Source organism: Papaver somniferum, chromosome 2 (assembly GCF_003573695.1).
Source record: "Papaver somniferum cultivar HN1 chromosome 2, ASM357369v1, whole genome shotgun sequence".
NCBI classification, from domain to species: domain Eukaryota; kingdom Viridiplantae; phylum Streptophyta; class Magnoliopsida; order Ranunculales; family Papaveraceae; genus Papaver; species Papaver somniferum.
This window is the reverse complement of record NC_039359.1, coordinates 214,850,979-214,872,491: the sequence shown is the minus strand read 5'-3', so window position 1 is coordinate 214,872,491 and position 21,513 is coordinate 214,850,979. Positions and strand designations below refer to the sequence as shown.

At 35.6% G+C, this 21,513-nt stretch overlaps 3 protein-coding genes across 10 annotated transcripts; 1 reads left to right on the top strand and 2 right to left on the bottom strand.

Annotated features, from left to right (window-relative positions):
* Positions 1-145: 145 nt before the first annotated feature.
* On the bottom strand, positions 146-4,337 carry LOC113352830. The gene is made up of 6 exons (XM_026596597.1): positions 3,634-4,337; positions 3,040-3,523; positions 2,108-2,856; positions 1,484-1,712; positions 1,231-1,317; positions 146-730 (listed from the first exon to the last, which is right to left on the bottom strand). Exons 1-6 carry the CDS (start codon positions 4,335-4,337, stop codon positions 146-148), a joined length of 2,838 nt encoding a protein of 945 aa, XP_026452382.1.
* A 6,988-nt stretch (positions 4,338-11,325) lies between these two features.
* Positions 11,326-17,231, top strand: LOC113350475. Of its 8 annotated transcripts, XR_003360870.1 has the most exons (10): positions 11,326-11,765; positions 13,288-13,501; positions 13,580-13,719; positions 13,828-13,892; positions 14,386-14,487; positions 15,360-15,451; positions 15,555-15,805; positions 15,955-16,162; positions 16,312-16,404; positions 16,479-17,231. XR_003360870.1 is itself a non-coding variant. In XM_026594613.1 (8 exons), the coding sequence occupies exons 6-8, from the start codon at positions 16,019-16,021 to the stop codon at positions 17,001-17,003; spliced, it is 609 nt and encodes a 202-aa protein (XP_026450398.1). In that variant the 5' UTR covers positions 11,326-11,765; positions 13,288-13,501; positions 13,580-14,482; positions 15,360-15,451; positions 15,555-15,805; positions 15,955-16,018; the 3' UTR covers positions 17,004-17,231. The 8 variants fall into 8 exon arrangements, 3 of the variants coding, with proteins under 3 accessions (XP_026450398.1, XP_026450397.1, XP_026450399.1); XR_003360867.1 differs by having other exon boundaries at positions 13,828-14,487; XR_003360869.1 differs by having other exon boundaries at positions 13,580-13,892; positions 14,386-14,482.
* A 1,622-nt stretch (positions 17,232-18,853) lies between these two features.
* On the bottom strand, positions 18,854-21,184 carry LOC113352829. Its single transcript, XM_026596596.1, has 4 exons — positions 21,099-21,184; positions 20,431-21,016; positions 19,909-20,361; positions 18,854-19,003 (listed from the first exon to the last, which is right to left on the bottom strand). Exons 1-4 carry the CDS (start codon positions 21,182-21,184, stop codon positions 18,854-18,856), a joined length of 1,275 nt encoding a protein of 424 aa, XP_026452381.1.
* Positions 21,185-21,513: the final 329 nt, after the last annotated feature.

The following is a 21,513-nucleotide window of genomic DNA, read 5'->3' as shown; positions in this document are numbered from 1 at the left end:
TCAAAACACCACCTTCTCCTTCAAGTTCTTCTTCTTCAATATAGTCCTCGGAACCTTCAAGATCAGCAATAACAGTATCTATATCAACTTCTTCGGCGACATCATTTCTCTTCCAACTTGAATTAGTAACTTCCTCATTGCAACTTTATGCATTTCCAGAATTATCTTGTTCTATGTTTTCTGTTGTGAAGTGTTCATCTTGCTGATATGCCTCGTCATTGTTTGGTTCTGGCCCAACCTCTTTCTCTAAGACATCATAAACATTCCGAGGCATTACATGCTGAACAACAAACCATTTTCCGCGCAGTTTAAGGTCTTTAAGGTAGAAAACTTGTTGCACTTGGTCAGCAAGAACAAAAGGATCGTCTTTGTACCATGTCTGAGAGAAGTTAAGACTAGTGAAGTGGCTATCGGTGACAATATTTTTCCTTCTCTTGTCGGTGTCCCACCAATCACATCTGAAAAGAAAAACTTTATTTCCATACAGGTAACTTAGCTCTAAGACATCTATTAACACACCATAAAAATCAGCAACATTAGACTGGTGCTCCCCCTTTACTACAACACCACTATTCTGTGTTCGCAAGTTTACTTCCCGATCCCTTGTATGAAATCGTATTGCATTAGTGATACACCCACTATATCGCACTACGCGTGAATCAGGGCCAACTGCTAGTGAATACATTTCATCTGAAACATTAGGAGAATTCTCTTCTCGTAAACGATTTACCTACAGAATGATAAAACATTAATACTAGTCCACAAGAACCATACAGCATAATGACATTCAATTTTTAATAAGAATTTAGGAGATACTCTTTAAAGTCCAGACATTAAATGAAAAAATTGGCAGTTAATAATGTACAATAAAAAAAATTGGCGACACATCTAGGTACTAGCTGGTCATCATTTTATTTTCGGATTATGTTTATATATCTTGGCTACACATATCTCATTCTCTTCATTATCACCAACGGTTCAAAAATTACTTGTTTCATCTAAATATACACAGTTAATCGAGATAAAAAAGAGTAAAAAAAGAGTAGACATTCTCAAATTACCTAAAATACTACTCATCCAACTAACACATCTATACGCATGAATATACTAAGTTTCAGACTTGCATCTTTTTACAACAGTATGCTACTTACGCCACTAATGATGGCTTCGAATTACGATAAAAACAACGATAACGTCTATGTATATAAAATAATCTGATTTAGTACTTACCCGTTCTTCAAACCATTTAGAAAAATATTTTTCATGTCTCATATCCACATTCCGAGGGTCTTCCTTTCTAGTTCTTCCATATGTTGTCTGCATATGCATAATATACAAAAATGTCATTCTTTTAATTATGCATAAGCATTATAATAACTTAATTCTAAAGTATATACACTTACTCAATGTATGGTAACAGCTCTTTAGTATTGTTCAAAACACAAAATCTAGCTTTGGCGGTATCTTTCAAGTCCAACATCACATTTTTAGCAGCTCCAAGAGGTCGAGCATCATTTGAGAAAACACTCAGCTCCTTAATTGGTTCTCCAGATCCACCATCGTCATTTCGATATTCCCGGTTGAAACGTGTTTCAATTCCATGTAGATACATAGAGCAAAAAGTAAGACATTCGTTGTTGATGTATGCCTCGGCAATGGAACCTTCAGGTCGTGCCTTGTTTCGTACATATTGCTTTAGTGTGCGTAAATACCTATTTCAAGATCAGACATTGATTCAATGAAAGACAATATAATAGAGAGATTCAGTGTATTCAAAGTTACTTGTATTATGATCAAAAGAAAGACACGTCAAGTTTAGCAAAAGTAATAGGATTTGGAAAATTATCCAGTATGGGTAGATAGCGTTGTCACCACTCTCTTTGATCACTTCGCAAAATATATCCATATCTGGATTTTGTATCTGATAACTTGTAAGCAAATGACATATACAGATAGATAACCAATCAACTTAATTCAAAAAGACAATCTACGGATGTAGATGTTTATAATAGGTGGCATCAGCGTATTCAGAAACATGAACATCATCTGTATACTTGAGCAAAGTAGTATAACCTCAAAAAATGAGAGAAATTGTGATAGTAATTACCTTTCAATTGGGTACATCCAACGATATTGCACGGGTCCACCAAGAATAGCTTCATGTGGTAAGTGAACTATCAAGTGAACCATAATATCAAAAAATGCTGGTGGAAAAATCTGCTCCAACTTGCATAGTAGTACGGAAACATCCTTTTCCATTTTCTCTAGTACTTCCAGTCTTAGTGTCTTCGAACACAATTCCTTTAAGAAAACACCAAGCTCAACTAATGCACTAGATATATTTTTCGGCAGGAAACCACGCAGTGCAACAGGAAGAATCCGTTGTAGAAATACATGACAATCATGGCTCTTCATTCCGGATACCTTACCATCTTTTTCCTTTACACACCGAGCAATGTTTGAGGCATAGCCGTCAGGAAACTTCACCGACTTCAACCACTCGCATAATATTTTTCTCTCTGGAACCGATAAAGTATAAGATGCAGGTGGCTTGATTAACTTGTTACCTCTCTTAGTTAGATGCAGCTCCTTCTTCAAACCCAATCTTTCCAGGTCTGCTCTAGATCTTATCGTATCTTTAGTTTTCTTCTCTATGTCCATCAGCGTTCCTACAACACTATCACAAATATTTTTCTCCACATGCATAACATCAACATTGTGACGCAACTTATTAGTCTTCCAATATGGCAATTCGAAAAAAATACTCTTTTTTGTCCAATTTAACTCAAAATCATAACATTTTCTCTTTTTGGTGTTCGGTGCCTTCCCAAAATCTTGTTTCTCGATGACTTCTAGCTGTAATAACACGTCATCTCCAGACAACTCCTTCAGCTTTGACCCTTTTTAGGCTTTTCCATCAAATAAATGTTTGCCCCTGTCTCTCCAAGCATGAGTTCGAGGCAAAAAACGACGATGACCCATGTAACATATCTTCCGTCCACTCTTCAACCACATTGAACGCGTATCTTTATTACAAACTGCGCAAGCTAGATACCCATGAGTACTCCATCCATACAAGTTCCCATATGCAGGAAAATCATTGATCGTCCATAACAACGCAACATGAAGCTGAAATACTTCCTTTGAATCTGCATCAAAAGTCTTCACACCAATTTCCCATAACTCTTTTAATTCATCTATCAGTGTCCTTAGATAAACGTCGATATCATTTCCGGGACTGTTAGGCCCTGGTATTAGTAGAGTCAAAAATATGAAGGGCTCTCTCATGCATCTCCAAGGTGGCAAATTATACGGAACAACAATTACAGGCCAAATACTATGTGGTTTTCCATTGAGGTCATTAGATGGAATAAACCCATCGCTTGCAATGCCAAGTCGGACATTACGTGAATCTCTGGCAAACCACTTGTGATTCTCATCGAGCTCTTGCCAAATTTTAGAATCTGTTGGATGCATAAACACATTTTCTCCCTTTTCTGTATCTTTTTCCAATATTTCATATCTTTAGCAGTCATCCTTGACATGAACAATCTCTGCAGCCTTGGCTTGAGTGGAAAATAACGCAGTACTTTCTGAGGTATCTTCTTTCCTTTTCCCTCGACAACTTTATACCTCGGCTCATTACACTTGGGACAGTTTTCAAGATTCTCATTTTCCTTCCAGAAAAGTGCACAGTCGTATCTGCATGCATGAATTACTGTATAACCAAGTCCAAGGTTCCTCAATAGTTTCTTAGCCTCGTAATAGGTGTTTGGAAGTGTCTCACCTTCAGGAAATGCTGCTTTAATTAAATCAAGGATCATCTGGAATGACTTGTTATTCATGTGATTCATTATCTTGATATGCATCAACCTCATAACAAACTCTAACTTCGAAAAATTCTTGCAATTAGGATACAAAGACTCGCAGGCATCCTTCAAGAGACTGTCAAACATATCTATGTTTTCACAACTATCTTGTGTACCTGAACATTCATTGTTTTTTGCTCTGGCACACACATCTTCAAGAAGTTCACTAACCCCATTATTTGTATAACCGTGTGTTTCTTCCTCATCAACATCGTCATCATCAGAGACAATTTCATAATCTTCTCCATGGTGTATCCATAGTGTATAATCCTTGTGTATTCCAAAATCTTGCAAGTGATCTTCAACCACCTGAATGGGATCTAAATGACCATTTTTGCATCGGGCACAAGGGAAACAAGTCCTTCCCATGCTATCTGTGTGATCGCGAACAATCTTGATAAATTCATTAAGACCTCTTTTATATGCAGGATGCAACCTAGATTTTCCTTGCATCCAACTCTTATCCATATTGTAGCAGTTCCTGAACAACAAACTAATTAGACTCAGCACTCCAATACAGGAAAAAAGAATGGAAAATAAGAACAGTGTATGCTGCCAGCAAATTGGTTGTTATTGAATGATATGCATTGAATTTTTCAAATAAGCTTAACACATATTACAACAAGTTTATTGAACCAGATCAATGAGAAAATAAGAAAAGAGCATAGATGGTTGCCAACAGCATTACCAGATTCTAATGGTTCAACTTCAAAAGTAAATGGCTCTCCTTCACTATCTGATATCTTTATTTAGGGCACCGGACAATGTATAGTTTCATCCTGCGACACATTAAACAATCATTATACACCCAAATAACAAGTAAGTTATAATGAAACAAATTTTGAATAAAATTAAAAAATAATCCAAACTCCCAGGAAGATTTTGCCTTAGCGTAGTACATGACCTTAGACACTTCCAAAAAATAGTCACATTCATATCTTTATCCACCTAAAGTAATAACATTTTAATATTTTAAGCACATACATAAGCGCTAAATTCATACAACCAAGTCAGAATACAAATCTGGTGAAAGTAAGGAATGTGATCCTCTAACAAAATCTAAGCCCTTGAACAGGGAGTTTATTGTAAACACCTGCAAACGACAAGGTTTTATTTTGATTTTTCTCTAAATACGACCCTGCCTGACAGAAAGCAGAGCTTTAACCCAATAATCTACTTTCTTTGTTGAATCCTGCACCTATATGTCACTCTTCGACAATATAAATCACACAATTCTATAGCATCCACTAATTTTAAACAAAATGATTGTAAAATTAGCATTGCGACCAAAGACACCATGTGTAATGTTTGGATGCCAAGATATATTGGCTCAAAGAATACAAGTTGCAGCTGATGGGACTTCTCTAGGATTAGGATAAGGGGCACAAACACCGGTATAGGACACCATTTCAACAACAATATAGATTTCAAAATTAACCAAGTATAATAATACTACCAGTTCTCATATTATTCAAAATTAACCAAGTTATAATCATTTAGCAACTGAAAGGAATCAAGGTTTTATTTTGATTTGTCTCCAAATACGACCATGTCCGTCAGAAAGCAGCGTTTGAAGCCAACTTTCTAGTTTCTTTGTTGAATCTTGCACCTAGATGACACTCTTCGTCAACATAAATCACACAATCCCGTAGTATCCACTAGTTTTAAACAAAATGATTGTAAAATTAGCATTCCAACCAAAGGAAATTTAAAAATTACCACCATACGTGTCTGAAAATCTTCCTTGCATCCAACCAAAGGAAATTAGACTCAGAGTGTATATCAAGTTGAAACCATAAACACTAAGTCGCTGCTAGGCCGCTTATCACAATAATAAAAACAACTTTAGATGAGTTAAACAGTGGGTATGTGACTACCAGCAAACAGTACTGTTTTACTCTTGGATCATGCTCATATCATTAGTTTTTACTGTCCTAGCTACTGCATAAGGTGTTCTCAATTGTAGTGGCATAGACGAGATTCGTCATCCACAAGAACAAAAAAAGCAAGTTAATAAACATGGACGATTGGTTGTTGTTCAATGATATGCATCCAAAATCCATATAAGCCTAATAGATATTACAACAAGTTTCATTGAACCAGACCGATGAGAAAATAAGAAAAGAAATAGATGGTTTCCGATGGCATTACCAGACTAATGATTCAGCTTCAAAATTAAATGGTTCTTCTTCGCAATCTGATATCTTTATTTAGGGCAACGGAGAATGAATAGTGTTCAACCTGCGACACATTGTGCAATTGTCATACACCAGATCAAAAGTAAGGTATATGAATCAATCAAAATTTGAATAAATTAAACAGTAATCTAGCGAACCCCCAGGAAGGTTGTGTCTTAGCGCAGTACATGACACTGCAAAACACAGTCACATTGATATCCTTATCCACCTAATGTAATAAAATAAACTATTTCTTTGAACTGTCGATCTTAATTATACATTCGGCTGCGTATGTCTTTGATTGATTAAGAATCAGGTACCAAGTTATACAGTGATCTTTCACTATATATAACAACAAAAGACAGAAGCTTATATCCAAATCAAGTACTAGTAAGCATAATTAACGAAATAAAAACCAAATGTCCCAACAAAACAAGAAGATCATCATCTCCAAGTAAAGAGATCTTTAATCTTCCTTAAAAACTCCCTAATTGTTCTGCTCTTGTTCTGAAGCAAATATAGTGGCCTGAAGTACAAAAAAACCCAGTAAAAAACCCTACATAGAGTATCACCGCAATTGCAGAACTGACCTTAAGCTAGTATTATTTCTAAGAGGGTCAAAACTGTTGTCAAGCAGAACTGACAGACAAACCTATCATTTAAGCATTTTATTAAACATCTGTTTATCATTCTTTTGACAAACAAGCTAAAACTTGTTGTGCTCAGACTAGACTAAGTTATAATCATTGAGCAAATCAACCTCCACTTCCTGCCTATAGAAATTAGTCTTCCCCCTCTTTTTGATTTTAAAATTAGTCTAGAGGCAATTTGGATCTGTGACCGAGCTAATACATATGAATATTTTCAATGCAATCTTAAAACCCTAACTGAAACAAAACCCTAAAAGTATTCAATCTAAACACCAAATTATAACACGTTAACTGACTAAACGCCGAATCGAAATAAAACTCACATCTTACAACAAAATTAAGTACAAAATTTTTTTTAAAAAATACAGAGTGTATTTCTTACAGATTTATAGAATTGAATGATTTAGGTGGTGCCATGGTGATGGTGCTCGAGCAGTAGAAAAAGAATGTTATAGCGATCTTGCAGCGGAGAAACGACACTAAAATGTTGAATCCTTGCTATAGAATTTTAGAAGAAGTTTATCTTTGGAAGAGAATCGTTTGAGAAGAAGTTTATCTTTCGAGAAAGAGAATGGAAGAGAATCGTTTGAGATAAGAACTCATCGTACTTATCGGACACGTGTTGATAACATGAGATAGAAGATGGAATTATTTACGGGTGGTAGTGTGACACGATTTCTTTTCTTTTTACCTTGTTTTTGGTGGGATATTTTAATAACTATATTTAGGAGAAATTTTTTACCTCCAAAACATAATTCTAATTCTGTTTTAGCGAAAAACTTCCCTCCCATTTGTTTGGATAAATCCTATTTCGTGTTTTTCTAGTGCCAGGTCGGGAATAATATTTTCATATAAGATCTTCACAATCTACATAGGATACAAATCTAAACTTATGGAGATCCTAAAATAGAAACAAAAATGACTAGTTGAGAAAAGAAAATATTTTCAGATATGGAGAAGTTCTAATCAACCAGGATGTTAATATATTTCTCAACATTTTCTCGTGTTGCGTCCTATGTAAATTTTCATAACAACGTACCTATAAATTCTTGGGGGTGGAGTTGCTTTTTTTTTTCCACTTTAGATTCAATAAAAATTTCATTAATAAATATGAGTGGCTATGTTGTTTGGGTTGTAATTTTGTTCCCATTAACTCTATTAGCCTTCTTCTCGAAGGCTTTTTTTCTTATAAATTTTTAATATTCACCGATCAATTGAATGACTAAAATAAAAATTTGATACTTAATAACAATAATTTGAAAGAAAATAAAATTTTTTTTACAGAAAAATCGATCGAATTTGATGAAATAGAAAACAAAATTTGGGTATTGGTACTGGAATGGTTTTTAATCACCATATAAGATGACCACTTTCATAGTGGGGGATAGACGAAGAAATTGAACTGGACAAATCAATATAATTATGTACTGAAATCATATAATTTCTAAAATGAAATCATAGGATTTAAAAAATGACATCAAACATCGAATAAAAGTTGAAGATATTGAAAACTCAATCCTCGCGTGGTTGCATCAAAGTGAATTATGGTAATCAAAATTTGATACTTTAATTGCAGTAAATTAAAAATAAAATCGATCGAACGTGATGAAGTAGAAAAAGAAAATTGATTTTGAGGGTTAGTACATGGAGTACATTTTAGTCTTTCCAAGAGGATATTAAATGATTAATGGCATACAAAAAGCTTTCAGGCAGGGCACCAGGTCGGGTATCAGGTCGGACATCGTAATTAATTGCAAATCCCGAGATTGTCCAATAAATTAATCTAGGCCAGGCTAGGCGGTCTATGACATGCAAGTGTTCATAAAAAATCACGATATTAATAAATGTAAATGAATAATAAAAAATCACAATATTAATCATGATATAAAAAAATCACAATATTAATCATGATATTAAAAGATCATGATGTTAATAAGAAAACGGGTAGCACAAAGGTTTCATGTGCTTGAGGAGGTCCCATGTTCGAGTCTGACATAATCAGCCCCTATCTGCTTCGGTTTTCTTGGCTGGTTCCTCATGAGGCTCGCTGGTAGGCTGGCACGGCAACCTGTTCAACTAACGTAGTAGTACGTTGTTTAGAGCTTAGCTTGTTAGGCTTCCAATAGTTTTTTTGTAATACTATTTATCCAATATTAAAGAAATGAATATGTTTGTTTTTTCTTTTTTCTTTATTGGTTTATTCATATATAAACACAGAATGCCCTTTATGTCATTTGCAGGATGAGACGTTGGATAATCTATTTGCTTCATACTGAAACAATCACTGGTGAAACAAATCTTGAGTGAGGGTTATTTTTTTCTGAGGGAGGCACAACTTGACTTAGGGGTTTTTTTTTTAGGGAGGGGAAGATGAGAGACGAGAAAAGTGGGTGAAAGAAAAAAAAATCGTTTTATGTTAAAGAATTTTAACGGACAAGATGTGGTAGGATGAGGTCATACGGATTATGAAATTTTTTGGACGGTGTAGATTTAAGTTAAGAGTGTCATACGGATCAAAGAAAGTGTGTTTTATTGTGCATTGTTTTTGTGTTAATACGAACTCATGTTTTCGGTTCAATTATCAACCTTTGACATGAAAAAAAATCTAAAAAAATATTAATAAATTTAGCACATTGTTATTGACATTCTGATATAAAAAAATCCAAAAATTGTATAAGAATGAATGGAGAAATGAAAAATTTCGATAATTGGTGTGTTTCGTTGTGCTTTCTCTTTGTGTTTTTGTGCTTCCGTTTTGAGTTTCGACTAGTCGCATAGGTCATGGAGTAATTTTGACAAGTCATACAGGTCATTAAGTAGCTTTAATTCAAATGGTAAACTCGGGTTATAAGATTCCTAGAGATGGACCACGAAATTCAGAATGGTCCTGTCTTCAAACTTAGCTAGATACATCATCAAAATTGATGAATATAAAGCTCGGTGTTGATTCGAACTTCAAATGTGGTATAACAACATATAAACTATGAGCCAAAAATCTTCGTGAGGGTTCTGACTTCAAACTTAGCATGATACATCATCGAAATCGATAAATATGAAGCTCAGTGTTGATTCAAACTTCAAATGTGGTATAACGACATACAAGTTATGAACTTAGAAGCTTCGGGAGGGTTCTGACTTCAAAATTAGCTGGAAACATCATCTCCAGGAACGGAGGAAGTAACAGACAAATGGGTCCGTCGACCCCATTGATTTTGGAAATTTGGTTTGATCATAAGTATTGCATCTCGTGGGGGCAAATATGATTGAAAAATTGAGATTTTATGGTTAATTGGGTCAAACAGTCTTTTGTTGCTAATGGGGTCAAAGGGTCAAACTAACTAACGATATAAAATGATATATATTCTGTAGGCTAGCACGGCAACCTGCTCAACTAACGTAGTACCACGTTGTTTGGAGCTTAGCTTGTTAGGCTTCCAACTAGTTTCTTGTAATAATACTATTTATCCAATATTAAGCAAATGAATATATTTTTTTTTCTTTTTTCTTCATTGGTTTATTTATAAACCCAGAATGCCCTTTATGTAATTTGCAGGATGAGACGTTGGATCATTTGTTTGTTTTTTGCCCTGTGACTACACAGGTTTGGATGAAAATTCAAGACTCTTGGAATATTTATTTACCCTATATGAATATTTCTCTGGATGGTTTGCTGAATACTCGTTCCTTTTCTGGTGTTACTGATATTTTACCTTGGTCTTCTACTTTGTATCCTTAATTTGATGCATCGCCTCAACTCACTCATTTGTGCTTGTCTTTGAACCTTGACATATAATAATTGGACAAAAATCCTAGTAAAGACAGTCATTGTTCCTGGGGCACTGGCCCTCCTATGAACATTGTTATCTTTTAAAAGACTTTAGAAAACTTTTTTTTCTGTTCTACCTAACCAAATCCCTTGGGGGCAGTTGCCCTTACATAATTTTGGATAAATATAGTTGATTAACACTAGTACACTTATGAATTGACTAAAATATCTTATCCAACAAAATTACATTTACAACAGATAGAATGACGCGAAAGTCACAAACAAAGTTGTAAGCAAATAACGGACACACGGACAGGCGAACAAATTTATTATCCGACTAAAACATCTTACCCAACAAAATTACATCAATAACAAACAAAATGACACGAAAGCTCAGAATGTTACGGAATGGACACACGGAAGGACGAACACGAATAGGATTGAGTGGGGTATGGCTCTGCGGATAGAGTGACACGGAAGCCACAGACATGAGTGGCATGCGCATATTATAGGAAAATCAAAATCATGGAGACATAGACAAACAAATACATATAGCGTTGAACGGAGTCTAGATCTGACTCTGATAGTGATAGAAATCCACGGACCTAACTAACCTCGAAAACCGATCTACAGACATAAAATTTTCTGAGGTTTATTAACCAGTCAAGCTAAGCTAGATTGGCCACGTCTAAGATCCTTCTCGACACGTCTAAGCTAAACATAAAATTTTCTGAGGTTTTTTTCTCCGACAGTAACAAAGACATTATTGATACGTGTAGCATTATGGACGGAGCACGTCAAAAATCCTTCTCGTTGATAACGACATCTATTTAAGTGTCAGCTTCTCCACTTCCATATGCTCAGTGTAATGTTTAGTCTAGAGAGAAATGATGAACTACAATTAAAATTAAGAATCCAAAAACAATGAAAGTCCGAGAGATCGAGAAGTAGAGAAAGTGAGAGATGCATCACCAACGAATTTTTTTAGCAAGACTTCTCTGTTGCTCTAATCAACAACAACAAATTACAAGCCCTAATAAAATCACCAACAGAATTTTATTATTATTGTTTCCCTTTATTTTGATTGAATTGAAGCTGTTCGGTGGTTGTATTTTGCTTTTATTTGTATTTAAATTGATTAAATTTTGATATCTTGCAGGTTGGGATGAAGTTAACTATCAAAATTCAATCAAATTTTAGTCGATTCAAATTTGTATTCAATCAAAATTCGCAGGTTGGGATTTTGCTTTTATATGTATTCAATCCCTAAAATGCTCTTTCACTGATTCAGAGTATCGTGCAGGTAGGGGTTCTTCTCTTGAGTTAATTTTTGTACAAATCTCTTTCAGCCCTAATTTGATTTGAGTGCATGCTTTTCTCTCTTCTCTTTGTTGTAAATGTCTTCTTTATCTCCATGCCTTGGCAAATATCATGTTATTTATGGATTTAAAATCCTTGTCTAGTGATCAGTGGGTGATTTTTAGACAATTTGTGAAGACTAAATATATTTGCATCTATTTAAGTTTAGTTTTCCTTGAATTGATTTTCTTTTGAACTAGCCATAACCTGTTCGTTAAAATTACCCAGTGAAAATCATGCTGTACGAACAACGCTATTATGCAGCTTTTACTTAAACATCAAGGAGCTTTATAGATGCTAGTAAAATAATTGATTTCTTTGTTGTCCAGCTCAAACCATTTTTTTCTTTTTTATGTATTTCATCTTGAAACTGTTCCCTTTTTAGGATTTTATTATACGCGGAGGAAAAAGTCTTTACCTAGAATGGGTGGTTGGGATCTTAAGTCATAGTAATGTAGTTTTCACAGTTAGTCAAGGCTACTGCATCTTCACAATTCTGGGCTATTTTGTCTATGGATGATGTTCTTATCATGGAGTGCATAGACAAAAAATGTTTTCGCCATTAGCCTCTAAAAGGAAGATATTGGCCTGCAGCTTAGATTTTTTGTTCTTTCTTACTGCTGATTAGAGTTCAGGTAAACTGGGTTCTCTGAGAAGTTTCAAATTATTTTGATTCTTTCTGAGTTGATTTGTATGTAGAATCTAAAATGGTTATCTTTATATAAGGGAGGCGTAGAACAGTCTCCTTATGAACCATCGTGTGTTCTTTTAGACGTCAGTTTCTGCGAGTCGTGCACTCGTGCTTCCATTCCATTCATGTATAACCTTAATCCTGGTATCAGATGATCAACATTCAAGAACAAAACAGATCTACTAATTCAGAAAACATGGAAGTTGCTTAGTTTCATGTGTCTGCAAAAAGTTATATCGTGATCAGTGACCTAATTCTGACTTCGAATGTAACTTCATGTTTACACCAGCCTGACTGCTTATTTTTATTTGTCAAAATAGCGGGAATATTGGTTTTACTGCTGTCGGACACAAATACTGGTCCTTGTCATTAATTTGGGTTATGAATGCAAATAGACTCTTGAGAGCATGGGCTTAGGTTTGACTCTGTTGATCTGCTTAGCTCTAACTTGACTACAATTTGGCATCTAAATCTGTAATGTGAATATCATCTAAGAAACAATCAATCAATTAGAAAGGTATAGAATAAAAAAAAAAGTGCCTTCTCAATTTCATATGGCTCATAAGGTGATCTGTTGAACTTGAACATTTGTATTTGATGTCCTTCTTCAAGCTACAAAAGATGAACCACTTTTTTATTTATTTATTTATATTTAGTTTCGTTCTTTATATACCATGCATTTGAGCTGTGAACAGTGTTTGCCATTTGTTTCTAAGACACTATCTCATGAACAGTCCTGCTCATGTGATGTCTCTGTTGGAAATCGTTTGCACAGATAAGACTTCTGCCCAAGTAATTCTTGATCTCATGACAGTTGGCAAAGCCATAAAGAAAGTATCTGTCACAGTGGAGAATTGTACCGTCTTTGAAGTTAACCGTACTTTCTTCCCATATGGACAAGGGGCACATATTTTCGTACACCTGAGTGTGGATTTGTTAAGGATCGACAGATTGGTCAGAGAGTTTGGCATTTCTATTGGACCTTTCCAGTAATGTTCTTTCTCTTCTTCTGGTGCTTCCTTGGTTGTGTAATAGCATGTGACTAATAGTGCTCCATTTGATTCCAGACTTCAGGACATAGCTGGATATGGAATTGGAATTGCGACTGTTAAATTGTTAGCCTCTGCCTTCAGAGATTGAATGCTCAAAGAGTCCACTAACTGATATTGTAATGAAGTAGGGGAGAAATGATACAGAGGAAAATCATGTATTTCTTTTTGATCTGAAGATTTTGACAATTACTCGGTGTTACCTTTCTATTATGCCGTAAATTCTTTAACCAATGCATGTGATGCTTATTCGGCTTTGTGCAAAGATTTTGATGTTTCAGGTAAACTAAATGGTAAAGGGAAGCAGGCTAATATTGTACCTGGTGGAAAGGTTTTACTCATTGTCTTAGTCATTCTTAACTTAATATCTTCTTCACTTGCATATATCAATATAAATTCATGCCTAGGTTGAATAATCAGCTCACTCATGCTGGGAAAATTCCAATTGTGCGAAAAAGCAGAACCATGATCTCATTCTTAAACAAATGAAGAAGTTTTGTTGTGTTTCTTCCCTTCTATTTTTATACTAGGGTCTACATATCATTTTTTGAACTTATATGACACATTATTGCACATGATTTTCCCATACATGACAAAGAGTGCACTGAGAGTGGTACTGAACATCATTACATGATTTGCATCCTCTATCTTTGATTGATCAAGAGATTGTGGAGATGATAATGTTTCCTGTAGTGATATGGAATTTTTGTTCCATATTTTTGGGAGTTCATCTACTAAACAGTTAAAATAATTGCTAGAGATATTGAATTTTGATGGATTATCTGCACAAACAAGTAATGACACTGATTGCTTATGTGATGGAGTTCGAAGGAAACTATGGATCACATCTCATTACTGTATCCAATGTTGTTTCGGTTAATTGTTGGATTCCCCCCACCCAAGGCCCAAGATGTCTAAAAGGTCAGGTACTTGTTTTCATATTCTGAAAATTATTATGTTGATTTTTTGTTTTCCCCAAAAGTGCTAATTAGTAAAGATGAGATGAATTTTTTAAGTCAAAGATGCGCCCTCCTACTGCACTTTGTTAGATGTGCACTAAATATTTAGCTATATTTAGATTGTATATACTGGGAATATATGTAGATTGTGTTTAATGATTTTATTTTTACTTCCTAAATATTGGGCATAAAATCTTTTTAATCGTGGAAAAAGTCTTTTACTAGTCCGCCAAAGAAAAAGATATTCCGTCAAATTTTCATGATATTTCAAAAAGTCCGCCAAAATTTTTATTTAGTCTAGATTGTGGCCATAAACTTCGGATAACTGATCACGTTTCCCTTTTATACTGAAACAAAACTTCTTTTTTGTGATAAAAAAACTCGAGTACAAAACCCTAAATCTGAACTTGAAAGAGGTAACCATCTTGACCTTTGATTTTGATCTTCAATTATTTCTCTTCATCTTGATTATTGTAAGTGCAAATCAGTATCTCTAATCTCTCATACTAACTATCAGTATCCCTAATCTCTCCAACCAAAACAGAGATCTGTTTTGGGTTTGTGGTCGGTGACTCAAAACTGGTATTTGGGAGAATTTTTTGTGATGAAAACTTGAGAAAAAAAAATCTTGTGGTGATTTATCAAAGTTTCTCCTTGAACTTATTTCTTCATTTTTTTTTTTTTTTGATTTTTAGTCTCTGGTTTTCTTTTTTGTTATTTTTGGTTCTTTTATTAATTTGATTTTTGAGTGTCTACTGTTCTTTCTTGTTAACGTTGATGCTTTTGATTTATTTTCCTTACAGTTAGTTGATCATTTACTTTTTGTGTTTCATTATCAGGAGTACTACCAATTTTAATCAAGGGATAATGGCACCAGGTGGAGTTAGACCCCCTCGCACATCACACGCAGCCTCTCAGTTGTCATGCACTGGTAATTGAGTTAATCACATACCTACAAATTATTTTCTTGGAAATATTATGTTGATTTTCGGCAGACGCAGTATTATCTAACTCCCATATCTCTTGACAAATAGATCTGCCAAAGATTAACAAAGGAGGAAGAGGGGATCCTCTTAATGCAAAGCTTAATGATCACATAAGGAAAAAGAAAGAAAAGCCTACAATAACAATCAAACCAGGTAATAAGATTCCAACTGGGGATTGGGCCACTGAATTCCAAACTGAAATAGGAATCATCGTCAAAAAGTTTGCACCGTGGTCGACTCGCCCCAAATGGAAGTCAATTGGAAAATCAGATCTGAAGAAATTTTATGATCTCATATTGGTAATCATATACTTATTTTTGAATCATTTTAGTGTCCCTACTGTTATGTTCTTCTTGCACAGACTACGGCTTTGTTAATTAGAACTCTCTTTGCGTAGTTTCTTTGTTGCTGGTGCTAACAGAAATTTGTTTGGTGATTGTGAACTTAGGAAAAATTCACTATTGATCTACATGTAGTACGCATTCAGAAGGCGGTCAACACAATGCTAGCAAATGAGTACACAGTTCAGATGCACACTTCACAAACACTACCTGCAGTACAAACAAGATGGAACAGAACGGGAAAACCCGCATCATCAGGTTAAGCAGGAGGATTGGGAGAAACTTTGCACTTGGTTTGAGTCTGATGAGTTTCAGGTAATATTGGTGTTCGATCCTTACTGTATTTATAAGATTTATTTGTGGTAGTCATATTGGTGGTATTCAGACTTCAGTAGTAGTCGTATTTATGATATCTATTGTAGCATCAATCTGCATTGAACCGTCTTCTTTGGATTTGAGTGCAGACAAGTAGCACTCAAGGTAAAAAAAGTCGACAAGCGAATACAACCATTCATTGTACAGGGTCAAAACCTTTTGCCCGCTATAGAGAGGAAATGGTAATTGTGCTGTCTCTGTTATACAAGTTTATGGTTAATACTGTATCTAATTTTTTTTATGGGGAAACCTGCAGTGTGATCCAGAAACAGGTGAAGTTGTTGAACAAATTGAATTCTACAAGTTAACCCACTGCAAAAATGATGTTTGGACGTGGAAAACTATGTAACCTAAGGATTTTCGTTGTGATTTTCTTTTAAGTTTTTTGTTGGGAGTTATTATTGTGTAGGGTAAAATGCTTGAACTCCGAGCTGCGCCTACACCTGAAGGTTCAACACCCTTGACCGATGCTCAAATATGTGAGGAAGTGATAGGTGTAAGATCCGGTTATGTCAAGGGTCTTGGTCATGGGTATGAAAAACCTAGCTCGTCTAGCATCGAATATAATGCGGAGTTAGGCGAAGCTCTTAGGAGGGAAGATGACACAGAGAAGAGAAATAAGGAACTTGAAGAAAGAGTTGATGATCAAAATCGCACAATACAGGGGCTGGTAACTGACACAATGGATATAAGAAGAATGTTGCTTGAAATGCAGGGAAACCGTCAAAGCACTCCTGAGAACAGTCAAAGTACTCCTGAGAACCGTCAAACCACCTCTTGAGATGATTGTTGAGGGACCAACAGTTGAGATCTGCATCTCTGTTTCTTTTTTTAGCTTTATGTTTCCACAAGTGGTATCGTTTTTTCTTCACTTTAGAATTAGCTTTATGTTTCTCTTTTGAAATTTGTAGTGGTATCGTTTCTTTTCTTCAGTTTAGAATGTTAAGTTTCTTAATTAGTGGTGTCATTTAATGAACAATGTAGATCTTTTCTATTAATGATTTGCTTCTTTTCGAAAAGATTCAGTAGTCTAATTTTCATGAATTACAATTTCTGAGTAGTTATGAAAAATATGAAAACTACTTCCCACTCTAACATCAACAATTTCTGAGTAGTTGTGAAAAATAAGAAAACTACTTCCCACTGTAACATCAACAAACGCGTTGAAAATGTGTATATGTATTCCACGATTATAAAAGTGGCCCATATTATGTTTGTATCTACAAAAAATACGCGAGGAAAATATAATTCTTATTCGACATAATAATACGTAGCATATAATTATTATTCACGATGTTATTACGTGTTGAAAATAACATATATTAGCGATGGGTGTACCCGTAGCTTATGCGCCAATTTTATAACGCATTAATGCATTGAAAATAAGGATCGTTTGTGACATCTTCAACCATTATATATAAGATTTATTACCGACGGGTGTACCCGTAGCTTATGCGCCAATTTATAACGCATTAATGCGTTGAAAATAAGGATCGTTTTTGACATCTTCAACCGTTATACATAAGATTTATTACCGACGGGTGTATCCGCCGCGTATGCGCCAATTTTATACGCATTAATGCGTTGAAAATAAGGATCTTTTGTGACATCTTCAACCGTTATACATAAGATTTATTACCGACGGGTGTATCCGCCGTGTATGCGCCAATTTTATACGCATTAATGCGTTGAAATTATGGATCGTTTGTGACATCTTCAACCGTTATACATAAGATTTATTACCGACGGGTGTATCCGCCGCGTATGCGCCAATTTTCTACGTATTAATGCGTTGAAAATAAGGATCGTTTGTGACATCTTCAACCGTTATAAATACAAACTTTTTGTTACATACACGAATGTCACATAAAGGATTTTTCAGTACAAATGAAAAAACAGTATTTGTGACGCATAAGCTATTTGTGACGAAGAAACATTTTTTGTGACACAAAAAAACTACTGAAAAAAACCTTCGACATAAGTGACGCTTTTAGCGTCGGTTGGATTATTTGCAACACCTGGTGTTATAACGCACTGCCCGACAACAAAAAAACGTCAGAAAAATATATTTATGACATAAAATCAAATATTTGTGACGATATTTTTCATTGAAAAAACCATGTTTTGTTGTAGTGAGTGCTACTCCAACACAATATTCTACGAAGTAGTTGATACTGATGTTTGTGATGTCGTGTTGGGTGCTCCATGGTTGTTTGACATTCGAGCGAGTTGTCATGATAACATTTGTGAATTTGTACGGGGAACTACCAAGATCAAGCTAATGCCAGGTAAATGACCGCCAGGAAAATCAAAAGAAATGGTTTCTAAAAGTGCGCATCATACAACCGGTGATGTTAAGCGTCGAGAAAATCTTGCTGATGCTGAAAACGACAACGTCCAGGCATTTAATGGTGTGGCTAAAGAAAATGAAGACAATAAGATGCTTAACGGAAGTCCCTTCCAAATGAATGGAGTTGAGGTGACAATTCCTGAAAGATCTTACGAAGATCCTTTTGATTTGTTCTGTATAAAACTTCCATCCGTTTGTGTCAAGACCCTTGGACAGTTTCGTGGGAATTCTTACACTGTGAGGGCGGGACAAACACCAAAGGCTGACGTATAAAATGAAGACTAAGAAGTTAAATTCCTATGCGGAAAGGCTAGTGATCCGGATGCATAATTCAAGGTCAAGTTGTACCACCAGTAGCAGTTCCAAACTCCTCTCCTCAATTTGTCATTTTCAGTGTAAATTCGAGGCGAGTTTTGTCGCAGTAGGGGAGCCTGATATGGAACATATCGTGACAAGTCACATATATTTCAAGATTTGCATAAATCTTGGACATTTATCTATTTTAGTATTATATTTATTAGGATAATTAGTTTGTTGTTTAGATTTATCTTGTGTTATGAAAACAATATATTCTCTTAGTCTAATTTAGGAATGTTTGGATTTCCTAGGTTTTATGTTTGCCGGCTATATATAGCATTTGCAGTGTAACTTCCTCTTTATCTTGGATTAGATCGTTTAGTGAAAACACCATTTGGTTAAAAAACCTGTTCGATTCTCTTTGAGAGATTGATCATCATTGATCGCTTATTTGTCATTTGCTCCTGGATTGGAGTTTCTATCATCACCGTTAAGGAGTGATGTTGTTTTATCGTCTTTTGGGTCCTATTACCGGAGTGGATTCTCCGCGTGTCGGTTTATTTCAAATCGTTTCTGCTGTGCCGTATCATCTTCGCCTCTTTTAAAGGTCCAAGATTCAAAGAATCATAAACATCGGCTGACGTAACACTTATGCAAGCTTCCAAGTCAAGCAAAGCACGCTCAAATCGTCGGTTACCAATGGTAATGGTAACTGTGAAACCTCCAGGATCTTCACACTTTGTAGGCATCTTCTTAGGTAACATAGTTGTAGCATTTTCGCCCACCTAAGTAATCTCATTAGCAGTCAACCTATCATTCCTTGTACACATACCCTTCAAAACCTTGGCATACCTGGGTACCGTTCTTATGGCCTCAATAAATGGAATGTTGATGTGTATCTTGATGAAAATATCCATGACCTCCTTGTCTTGAGCTTCTTTCCTGGATTTAGCAAAACGACTAGGAAAAGGAGGTGGTATGGTAAAAGTGGGAACCTATTCTTAGGTTGGCCGATTGAGGTTGGTTTCTCCTTTGGTACGTTTTCCGCCTCTACTTCCTTTTCAATATCGTCATTTGGTACACGTACTGCTCCTGTATCCAGATTAGAACCTTGTTGTCGCGGCTCCTCAACTTGTCTTCCACTTCTTAATGTCACTGCATTGATGTGCTCTCTTGGATTTACGAAAGGTTGTGATGGCAACTTTGTTGAAGCTTGTGCCTTCAGTGAATTCACATCAGTTGTTATTTGCCCCATTTGTAATTGTAGATCTTTGACAGTAGCATCGTTCTTTTTTTGATACTGTGTGTTCTGTTGTAATATTGTATTTTGTTTCTGCATCATGGCTTTCATCATCTCTTCTAAACTTGAGCTTTGATTGTGCTGCTGATGTTGTGGTTGGAATTGTGATTGTTGAAAACCACCTTGTCTTCCGAAAATGGGGTTGGAAACTGCAGCTTGCTTGTTTGCATAACTGAAATTCGGATGATCTTTCTAGCCAGGGTTATAAGTATTAGAGTATGGATCATACATTTGCCTCTGATTCGGAAACACATCGTTCACCTGTTCGGCCTCTTCTTCATAAGTAGGAATGATCACAGCCTCCATTTGTTGCATCATCTTCTCCATATTACCTATTCTTTCCTCTAAGTGTGAAGAAGAACTGACATCGTTGACCCTCCTAGCCATCGACGTGCCTCTTGTATTAAATTGTTGCGTGTTTGCATCCATGTTCTTGATCAGTTCTGTGGCTTCATCAATGGTTTTGTTGGTTAATGCACCACCACTAGCCGCATCTATGAGATTTCTCTCCGACTGAAGCATCCCATCATAAAAATACTGCACTATGAGTTGTTCACTGATTTGGTGGTGTGGACAGCTAGACAATAACTTCTTGTACTGTTCCCAATAATCGTAAAGAGTTTCACCAACAATTTGCTCAATTCCAGTTATTGCTTTACGAATAGATGCTGCTTTGGAAGCGGGAAAGTACTTTTCTAGAAACACTTTCTGCATGTCATTCCATGATGTAATACTTCCTTGTGGAAGGTTGTAAAACCATTCTTCTGCAGAATCTGTCAAAGAAAATGGAAAAGATGTAAGTAAAGCTCTGCCTTTGTCAGTTCCAGTTGGCTTCAAACTTGTCAACCTATGTTGAATAGTTGCAAGTGTCTATTAGGATCATCTCCAGGTATCCCTTTAATTTGATGCAAAGCTTTTGTTGATCAAACGATTGAGATGTTAGATCTTTGAGCGTCCTCCTTCGAGGAGGCCCCGTCGGAGGTGGAGGTGGTGGTGGATTATCTCCGTCTACCATTTCTTCTAAAGGTTTTTGTTGTATTTGCTGGCTTGCTTGTAGTACCGTTCCTTTACGGGTTTGAATACCACACCTCAAACAATCTCAATCCTTCGGTGCCAGAGATTAAGTACCTGAAACCAAAAATCTAGAAAACGAAATTAAAAACTAACAAGAAATTCTAAAAACGATAATAAAAATAAAAGAAATAACGACTAAAGCTACCGACTGCTCCTCAGCAGCGGCGCCAAAATTTGATGGGTGTTGTATCCTCAACAAATTAATAATCTTCTTTCCACATAATTAACTGGTAGTATAATGGAAGTAAGGATCGTTCCCACGAAGAGCAG